Source organism: Centruroides vittatus, unplaced genomic scaffold (assembly GCF_030686945.1).
Source record: "Centruroides vittatus isolate TY-2023 unplaced genomic scaffold, ASM3068694v2 contig_199, whole genome shotgun sequence".
Taxonomy (NCBI): Eukaryota; Metazoa; Arthropoda; class Arachnida; order Scorpiones; family Buthidae; genus Centruroides; species Centruroides vittatus.
Window position 1 is genome coordinate 964,034 of NW_027121224.1, and position 10,693 is coordinate 974,726.

Sequence of the window (10,693 nt, forward strand, 5' to 3'; positions counted from 1 at the left end):
TGTGAACACTGCAGAACAGATCAACAATGATTTATGAGAGCCACCAAATTTGAAGGACACATCAGTATACAAAGCCAGGAAATTGTTTTAAAATTACATCAGCACATAGACCGGATAAAGCCGACAGCAAAACCTTTGGATAAGTATGGCCCTTTAAGTTAATAGAAACTATGCATCGACCCCTCACAGTCGAACTTAAAGCAGTTGTAGCCATAGAAACTTGAACGGAATGTGGAATAATTTGGAGGCGATGACACAATGCAAAATTATAATCTATGAAACTTTCGGAACTACCAGTATCTACCAGGGCCCGAGCTAAGATGTTGTTTAGCTGTATATTAACCGTAGCTCTAGACAAAGGGCTATGAGCAACAGTTGCCAAGGTTACAGCAGCTGCAGTTGGCTTACTCCCTTTGCTTTTACAGACTCTAGAAAAGTGTCCCGTTTTTTCCGCATTTGTTGCAATCTTTGTTTCTGGCAGGGCATCTGTTGCAAAGGTGCTTCATGTAGCCACAATAAGGACACCTATGCTCGGTAGCAGCCAACACGTGTGAGGGTAAGACATTAACTTCGGTATTATTTAAATTCTCTTCTGCCAACTCCTTTTCATTGGAGATATGGATAGCGCTTACTGTACTAGTATTAGAGACAAAACTTTCAGACTGAACACAGGTGGATTCTAAAGCACAGGCTTGCGATAAGGCATCTACGAGTTTTAAAGTATGGCTTTCTAAAAGGCGCTGTCGTATGAGGCAATAACAATCCTGCAATAAAAGCGTCACGTACATATTCACTTTTATACTCTTCTGCCGAAACAGAGGTAAAGCTGCAGTCCTTACTTAATGTCCTAAGATTCTGATAGTACTGGTCAATGGCTCAGTGGGTTGTTGGTGACTATTAATTAGACAATGACGAGCAAAAATTACATTTATAGGCTTCTCATATAAGGCAGTCAAAGTCTTAATGGCATCCTGAAACCCAGAGCACTCTGATATATAAGTGTAGACTAAGGGACCAACAAAATTAACAAGAAAACTGAACTTCCTCACATCATCCATTTCTGTTGATGATACGAAGTTCTCGAATGTTCTGTACCAATGGGACCACTGTTGAGAGGAACCACTAATGTTCGGATCGACATTAAAACATTTAGGTTTAAGTAGGCTATCCATCCAGTAGTTATAGACACGAATAAATTGTAGTATAAAGAGACAAAGACATTACCTTAACAAAGGTTTTATTCGTGTCTAAAACACATGACTGTTACAATTCAAATGCAGCGAGAAACAGTGCTGCCAGTCCAAGAGACTAGCTACTGTGGGAGAAGTGTTGCCACACTGTGACACTACTACAAACACCAGCAATTTTTACTATTAAGTTTCATTTTGCTTGGATCACTACTTGTGTGTTTGCTCTGCCTGGCATGTGACGACCAGAGCATGCGCATAACAATCTGTCTGATACAATATCAGACACAATAGCTTGTGCTTTGTCGTGTCTGGTACTTGTCAAGCACAAGCTACCATCATCTTTTTGACTAATCGTGATTAAAACTGTCTCAAACAAGATGACTGATCCAGTGTGCAGCATTCCCTTTGATACAATGGAAACACCATTGTTTTAGTCTGTTTCAGACAGTTTGTCTTATCTCAACATGACTAAGACTGTCTTGTTTAATCCAGTGTGATGCCAGCCTAAGTGGTAAAATAGTTTTCTTATATTTAAAATTGTATTTTGTGCCCAAAGGAAAGTGTAAATTGAAACTTTATATTATATGCCTACATTTACTAGATTGAAAAATATGAATAAATTCCTTTTATTTTGCTTTGCTGTCTGAGTACTTTTAATAGTAATCTGTCTTTATTTTGCCTCCAATTGTTATGGTAACCCTAATTATAGGTACCATTTTTAGATTTCTGGATATAAAAATGTTGATTGTTTTTAGTTTAGTAACAACAACATTATTTTAAATGTAGCTAAAGAACTAATTAAAAAGTACCATCGTTTGCAAACAACACTCCTTTGCATTAAAAAAAAAAAATTGCAGATGAATGTTGGTTATAAGGTCATGTTTCTGAGTTGCAACACCAATGAACAATATGATCAAGACACATGCAACTTGCACTCTTTGCAGTTACCTGAACAGCTGGAAATCACTAGGTATGACCATTGCTTGAGACTGTATGACAGCATAAATGTAACAGATATATCATGATAGCAGTTAAGAGTTAATTTGAAACTGCAAGTACTGATGATGATAATTCAAGTCAACTGTGAACTCCGCAAACACGTGGTCTGCGGGTTTGAAAGAAAGGGAATAACACCCCAAAAAAAAAATTGGAAATGAATAGTCGGTGGAAACGTGTAAGAATAAACAAAGGTTTATTGGAGACAAAAAAAAAAAAAAACACGATTAATTGTCGATTCACGACACAGTCTTGAAATCCGATCACATTACAATCTTAATACTATCTGATTATCACCCTTTAAGTTTCCTTCTCTCTACGCGAGGCCCTATTTTACCCGACAATTATTACGACTAAACATCAGTGGCGTAGCGTGGGTGTCAGCCACCCGGGGCAGAGGAAAATTTCGCCGCCCCCTTATTTAGGTATTCTTACAAGATGATATTATTTATTGTGAAATTTTGCCGCCCCCTATAAGTGCCGCCCCTGCCGCCCCACTACACTACGCCACTGCTAAACATACAAACTTTCACTTGTAATACAAAAATCGTTGACCACGGTGATATTACAGTTGGTCCTCCTCGTTGTTAGATGGTAATCCCTTTTTCATTTCGTATAATTCCCTCGATGGAAGTCGATTCCCTTTCAGCGCCGTAATTCACCTATCCTGCGCTTGTCCTCTTCCCTCCGCTTTCTTTTTCTAACGGCTTGCTGTCTTCCAGGGTTCCAACCAACAAATAAGTCCTCACGAGGCAGTCCCAGGACAAAGAAGAAAAAGAAAATCCTTTCTACATGGGTTACACGTGTTTTTATAACTTCCCGCTAGCTGACGTCACTTCGCCCTACATGACCCCACGACGGGCCAATCACCACAACGAAAGTCCAGCCAGCAGGTAGATGGTGGTAACACAGAAGGAAACGAAAATGACCCGTACAGAAACATACACGCGACACGACATAAACGAAAAACAAAAATATAAGATAAAACAAACGAACAAAAAAATATATATACATATATATATAATAGCTGTGAAGTGCTACACAACACAACAAACCATAAATCTTCAGCAAAACTTTAATTACTAATGTATTTCTGGAATTTTACGGTTTGTTGTGTGCTGGATTTCAAGTTATCTAGCTTGTGCTACAATAATCACTTAAGCAGAACAGAAAAACTGAATGATTTTTTTTTCATTAATTTAATACCTAGCTTCTGATATTACCATACCATAGTAATTTTATTGGTTGTAATCAGTTATAAGATTAAGGCACAGTAACTATTTGATAATTTAAATCTAAATATAAATTAACCAATAATTATTTGAAAATGTATACAATACTTACAATGGTTAACTTTGTAATCAGTTTTCTATATATTTTATATGAAAACATGTTGTAAATTCTTGAATTCAAATTATTGTAATAAAATAAGTTTTATTGCAATAATTTGAGTATTGAAGAATTGCCAAATGTCCAAACTGTTGAATTTTACATAAATGAATTGAATTATAGATTTATTTTTAATATTTATTGCTGTATATTAAAAGAATTTTGATGGTTTATAAATTATTCACAGCTTTTATTTTTTTGTACTTTTCATCTGAGGATACTAAATCAGATAATGACTGCAATACACAGCAGAAGTTAGTCTACAATAAAGTTCTTGAAATGAGATATGAAGAGTTCTGGCTATCACAGAGTATGAGCTTGAGCAAGAAATACTCTTTAAAAAGAAGGATAAATTCCCATGTAAAGATGGAATATCAGCCTTCATGATACAAAATTATTATGAAAATATTAAAAACATCTTGTTAATATTCTGCGATAATCTGATATATTAAAATCTCTTATATTCCTGAGTGTTGGAAAACTGCAAATATATGCTTGATTAAAATCATTGTCGTAAATTGGGGATATATATGAACAAACTTTTATGTTAAGAAACAATGAAGCTATGCTGTTTACCAAAAGTTATAAAGTACAGTATCCTTACATAAAAATTGTATGACTCATTAAGCAGATCTGCATAAATATATAGGTGCTATTTTTGATTTCAGGCTAAGATTCAAGTGTCATGTAGAGTACATTCTAGGAAATTCATAGCAGATTGGACAATTACTGATTGTTTGTAGTACCTGGGGCCTAAACTCTAAAACTTACTGTATCCTTCTTTCTCATACTGTATGCTGCTTTACTGTGGAATAAGTTATATATGTTGAAACTACAGCCAATACATTCCTTAATGTACAGAGACAGTTTGTCTTAAGAATAACTCACTGCTGAAGGACCATCTTGATAGATAGCAGTCCTTATACTGGCTAAATTAGTGCTTGGTCCTTGTGTATCCAACAAAAGATCTTAGAATATCTTACTTTATATCAGAGTCTTACTTAGCAGCTCATAAAAATTTAAGTTGTGGTTACTTCTATAAGCATGTTACATATAGAAAGACAGGATATAAATTTGAAGCAGTACTTTCCTAATGTCTTCCATTCTATCAAATCTCCAATCAATAATAATAGTTTCAGACCCTCCCAATTTCTGAATTGTTACAGTAATTTTTAAAGTTTACATAAAAGCTTTTATCTGATATTTCCGCTCCTTCTCTTTCAACACCTTGAAACAAGAAACAATAGAACATTATCTTTAATTGTCCGAAATACGCTTATGAACAACTAACTCACTATGGAACTTTAGCTACTTGACCTACAGTGGTCCTGCACACACTATAATTTGATGAAAAATCCTTTTTATAGACCATTCTTTCACTTTGTCTTATACCAAGCAATACATTTAACTTCTTAACTAATAGCATTTTTCTTAATAATTTAGAACTGTTACTTGAAACTACTTTGTATAATGTATAGGCTTCTGCAGTATATATTCATAGGCTTCTGCAGTTTATATTATATCTTAAATCTTAAGCTTAATGTTTTCAAACATTTCCAAGGACTGGACAGAAAATTAGGCCCATGGAAAAGCTACAATAGGCCCATATCCATTAAACAAAACTATATTTTAAAACTTGTACATTTATTACATTAAACATATGTGAGATAAAATTAATTAAAACAGATTAAATTAACACACATCTTAATAAATTACTATTTTTGTTCATGTCATCTATAATTACTTCATTTTCTGTTCTCATCAATATATATTTTTCTGACATAAGCATAAATGCTTCCAAATAAAATCAGCTTAAATTATTAGGAAATCTATTTAAAATATAATTTAATTTTGAAAATGATCTTTTGCAAGTGGATAATATAGTTAAAATGAATTTATATGATAAAAATATATTAGCATAAGCTAAAGTATGCAAATTAAATTTTTGCAATACTGCATAAGAAAGCGTGCAAATTTTACAAGTTTTGTATATTTTAACACTTCTTTTTCAACTGATTTTGAATCATCATTTGAATCAGGACATTCGTATTTGTCTTTGTATTAATATCTAGGGTGTCATTAAACATAGCCCATGTTTGCAAAATCTAATAGTTCTTTCTGTAAAATTTCTTTTGTTACATTGTTGTTCGATTTTTTACTTATCAAACCCTTTAATCTCTCAAACATATCAAATGGGATTTTGTTGTGCTGCATAAAATGTTACGAAATTTATTACGATCTTGGTAGTAAAAAAGATTATAAATGGCATTGTTCACTAAGTATTGACTATTAAAATTTATTGTTACTTGATCCATGATTATGTTATAAACATTAATTCTAAAATTGTCATGAAAACTTAAATTTCTGCTCTTTCATTTTCTGCAAAATCTTAGTAAAATTGTCAGTATTTTTCTCAATTTCTTTATTTAATTCTCTGATTAGCCAGTGTTCTTTAATCATTAGGAATGTGTAACATTTTAAGTGTATTTCTTGGAACAAGCATTTTTTAAATAGTTGGTCTGTATGGGTTGCAGTCAAGCAATTTTGCAACAATGTAGCAAGCAAAATACAAATATGAGATTCTCGCTATAAAAATAATATAGAATTCCAAAAAAAAAAAGTACTGTGTTTTATTATTATTATACTATCATCATGTATTAATCTTTTAAGGATAGTCTGTTGGCCCTCTGAAGATTACAACCCACTGGGAATCCCAGTACCCTGATGGACCAGTCCAACCCTAAACATTCTGATTTATTATACCCTGCTAACTCTGTATTGATGTATAGTTTTCTGCAAATTATCTGCTATCCTTTTCATTTTATTTTTTTAAAATGCATTGTGTGTATATTCTAGAATTGAATACAGATTAGAATTGGAAATATAATTCATTCTTTTTAAATTCAAAATTCTTGTGCATTTAGAATGGTTAGAAAATAACAAAAAAATTTAAAAGCTTGTTTAGAAAACAGAAAAAGGGTAAAAACATCTTAATACTCATATACTTACATAGATTATATATTTTGGTTAGGTTAGTTAAAATCAGAATGAAATATTCTGTCATTTACTTTTATGTCATATATTTAAAATTTCAATGGATCTTCAGTGAAGAAATAATTTATATTGTTTGAAAGTCAGTTTTTAATTCTTTATTTTCAACTCAAATTTGTAAAAAAATTTCTATTCTGTTTAAAATAATAAACAGGATTAGCTTTAGTAATTGATGTAAACTGTTTATTTAATATTGCTTCCATGTTTAAAATCTACAAATATTATACGTAATTTATAATAAAACCTCAGAAAGCTAAAGAAAAATTATAAATTAAATTCATTTGATTATGAAAATCATAAATATTCTAATTTTGATTCAGAAAAACTTTAATTTTAAACACTTCAAACCTAGATTTTATGAGCTATTCAAAGTAGTACTAGGTTAATGCTGAAAATAACTATTATAATTATAAAAGCAATTTTGTGTAACATCAAATGCTAATTACTATGTATAAATTAATCCTTATTAAAATTGTAAAAAATTGCTCAAATCATAAGGTTCTCTTCTTTCTCTCTTTTTTTTTCATAAGTTAGAACTTATATTTATATTTCAGATCTAATTTCTGCACCATTTATCATTTTATATAACACAGAGTGATCATAATTTAAAGAATGGATGCTCAAAAATTTCTGTAAAAAGAACTGTTGGATCAGTCAAAACCAAATTTGGTGCACATACTGTTTTGAGTATGTAGTTTTGATTTTTCAGAATACATCAAACTTCATGTTTATTGTAAATATCAGAGTCACAAGTAAATATTGTTTCAGGTAACCTTCATTTTTTTCTCTGGGTTTTGCACATATGTAATATAAATAAATGTAAGTTTAATGTATTTTATTAGGCAGAATTTATAATTGTACGAAAAAGGACTGAAGAGGGGCAAATAGCCCAAAATGCATTTCCACCACTTTGTACAGAAATAATGTGTTAAATAATAGTCTATTCTCTTTGCCACATGTGTTCCTGTATGATAAGTTTGACACAGCAATTTTGTGCAGATTCCCATATGAACATAGAAAGAACAGAAAAGCAATCAAGTATTAAAAACAAACTTATTAAAATTCATAAAATAAAAAAAAAACACTTCTATTAAACCTGAAACTAATTTAGATTGACAACACCTTAAATACTTTTTCAGGTAACACACTATTATATTGAAAGAAACATTTTCAACTCTTTCACAGGCTTGTGTCAGGTTTTTATGATTGTATATTATGATTGATAATATTTTTTAACTAAATATTATTCACATTCAAAATCAGTTAATTTTTTATCCCAAATTTTTATAAATGCTGTAAGAACATTAATTAGAACTGTCAGTTCAAACCTTCTAATTTTATACATTAAAACCTGATGAAGACCTATGAAATTGGTTGAAAACATTTGTTTGAATAGTGTGTTGCAGGAAAAGTATTTAAGATGTTGTTATGTACCTGTACAATACTTTATGAATGACTAAAATTTATTTTTTGTGTGCAATGAAAGATTGTTCAATCATCTTCACTACTATTTTCCCTTTGCCAATATTGATGTCAGATGTTTCCATCGCTTGAAATCTTACAGATATCACTATAACTTTCTTCTTCAGATTTAGTTTTCAAGAAGTCAGTTATGACAATCCGCTGAATGTTTTGTTGCAATTGTTTTTGCAGTTGATGCTAAACAAATTTCTAATTGTCTTTGAATAAGGTAAACATAGATTTTGTATGAACTTTTAGATAGAAATTGCATTGTATAAGTATCACGTTATGCCAGAGTTACTTATAAATTCATTTTTTCTTAGAATTCAATTACCTTGTAATGGATTTAAATTGAAAGTATAATATGTTATTCTTGCTTAATAATTTACTATGAATACTTTGGAAAATTACATCATAAGCTGCTAATAAATTTTGAGTTTTTTATTGCAGTTCATTTTGCATGTTTTATGTTTCAAGTGATAGCTATGGTGATATTTTTAAGAATACCAATATTAATCATTTGTTTCACAACTGAGTCAGTTGCTATTTTAGTAAAAAAATAACTAATAAATGTACTTTTAACATTCTGTCTAATATCAAAAATATGAAGCAGATCTAATGTATCCTATTTTGTTTATAACTTTAAAATATGAAAAGTATTTCTGAAATAGTTTAACTAAATGAAATAAACTTGATTTTAAAATATTGAAAAGTTAGCTACTGTTATATTACAGTATTACTATTAAGTTTGTTATATTTCTGTAGTCTTGTTCTAAATAAATTCTAAAATATGATAAGATTTCATAAAAGTTTTTGGTTAAATATTACAAGAAAAAAATCCTAATTAAATGATTCTGCAGAATTTATATAAAAGTTTTAATTTATTTTCTGGTAATTAATTTCTTTTAATTTAATGATTTATTTAGATCATGCCAGTTAATATGCAAGATGTTGTTGAGGTTGTGTGTGTTTTAGCAGATGAAGAAAATATTAGAATTGCTGTAAAGGAATCTATAAAAGGGGGTATTATAACTGGTGTTGCAGTAGTAGTTGGTGGTGTAGCTCTTGGACCAATTGGACTTGCAATTGGTAATTTATTTCTTTTTTCTTTAATTATATACTTAACTTTTTCTGAATTAAATTTCACAATAAATTAATATGATAAGAATATACTGTATTATAAACATACATTTATTAGGTGGTACATTAGGAGGTATTTATTCAGCCATTGTTGCTTCTGGAAAATTTAAATCTGCTGCAGAAATTATAAGGTGCATGAGAGATGAAGATAAAGAAAGATTAGTGAATGCTGTTTTGCAAGTTGCAGACAGTTTTGATATAAATGATGTTACTCGATTAGCGGCTCTGATAGCAGGCGATACTATTTTAAGAGAACAGATTTTAAACACAGTAATTACTTATCTCCGGAGTGAAATGCAAATGCAAATAATTGACTGAAGAATCTCTCTATCTTCTTCTATCTTGTGTTACTTTATGTATTCTCTTATTTGTGTTTATTTGAATGATCATAATTATTTTATATACAATATTTTATAATAATAAATATAAATAGTATGAATTCAGCATAATTCTTCCAGTATTTTCTTAGTAAATATAAATATGACATTTTTTTTTCTTTTTAAATAGAATAAATAGTAGTAGTAATGGGATTCACAGAGACTTGGATACCAGATATAAATAAGATAGGGAAGAGACCCCTAGAAGATAAGTTTTGGATTCTATATAGTAATGCTCAAAAGCCACAAAAATTTGGTCGACCAGTTGGGGGCTTGTTACTATTAATTAAGAAATCGTTTGGTCAACTAGTGCAAACACATATTACTTCCAGTTTTATATTCGCCTTGGTGGAATTAAACCAGAGGCTACAATTGTTGTGGGGAGAAGCGAGATTGGGAATCGTTCTAGTATATATATCCCCATCGTCAGCTGCTATAGAGCATATTGTAGAGATACAAGAAAAAATCAACCAATGGTTAATATATTCCGACCTTTGGGTGTTAGGTGGAGATTTTAATGGACGTATAGGCGACAAACTGGATACGATATATAAAGGAAAAAGTTTGAGAATTGATAATGCGAGGATATCGAAGGATAGAGTGTCGAACAATAATGGAGAAGTACTGTTAAATTTTACACGTGAAAATAATTTCTTTATGCTAAATGGGAGATTTACCGGAGATATTCCAGCCGAATATACGTTTATAAGCCACACTGGCAAGTCAGTCATAGATTATATCATTTGTTCAGAGGAGATGCTTAGTAAGTGTATAAAGTTGTCGATTCTTGACCTTGATCACTCAGATCATTTTCCAGTACAGTTGTTGTTGTCCGGAGATAGTCCAAGAGTGGAGTTCTGCCAGAACAAACTACAGAAACATAAAGAGGCGGGATCGTTGGGAAGTAGAAGGTTTGATAAACAGAAATTGTCACAAGATTTGCCAAAAAAGTTTGAGGAGATATTAGTCCAAGAATCACTCCACAGACCGATTGATAATTATGAGAATCTAATTGCGATAATAGATGCGTGTCGTGTAAAGTACAGGCAGGGATGTGAACCACGGAGATTTAAACAGATTTGGTATGAC

General features: G+C 31.0%; 1 protein-coding gene across 3 annotated transcripts in view; it reads left to right on the plus strand.

The window, feature by feature from the left end:
* The window catches only part of LOC136970486 (protein C19orf12 homolog), a 31,405-nt gene extending 21,659 nt beyond the window's left edge, over positions 1-9,746 (plus strand). For 2 of the 3 annotated variants that reach the window (XR_010879991.1, XR_010879990.1), the window contains exons 2-4: positions 9,014-9,176; positions 9,286-9,635; positions 9,699-9,746. Coding sequence is in view for 1 of the 3 variants with exons in the window: in XM_067264934.1 (XP_067121035.1) it covers positions 9,017-9,176; positions 9,286-9,545 (420 nt within the window). In the remaining 2 variants the exon portion in view is untranslated. Of the gene's footprint in view, positions 1-9,013; positions 9,177-9,285; positions 9,657-9,698 lie in introns of those variants that run through there. The other variant, XM_067264934.1, reaches the window with a different exon arrangement.
* Positions 9,747-10,693: the final 947 nt, after the last annotated feature.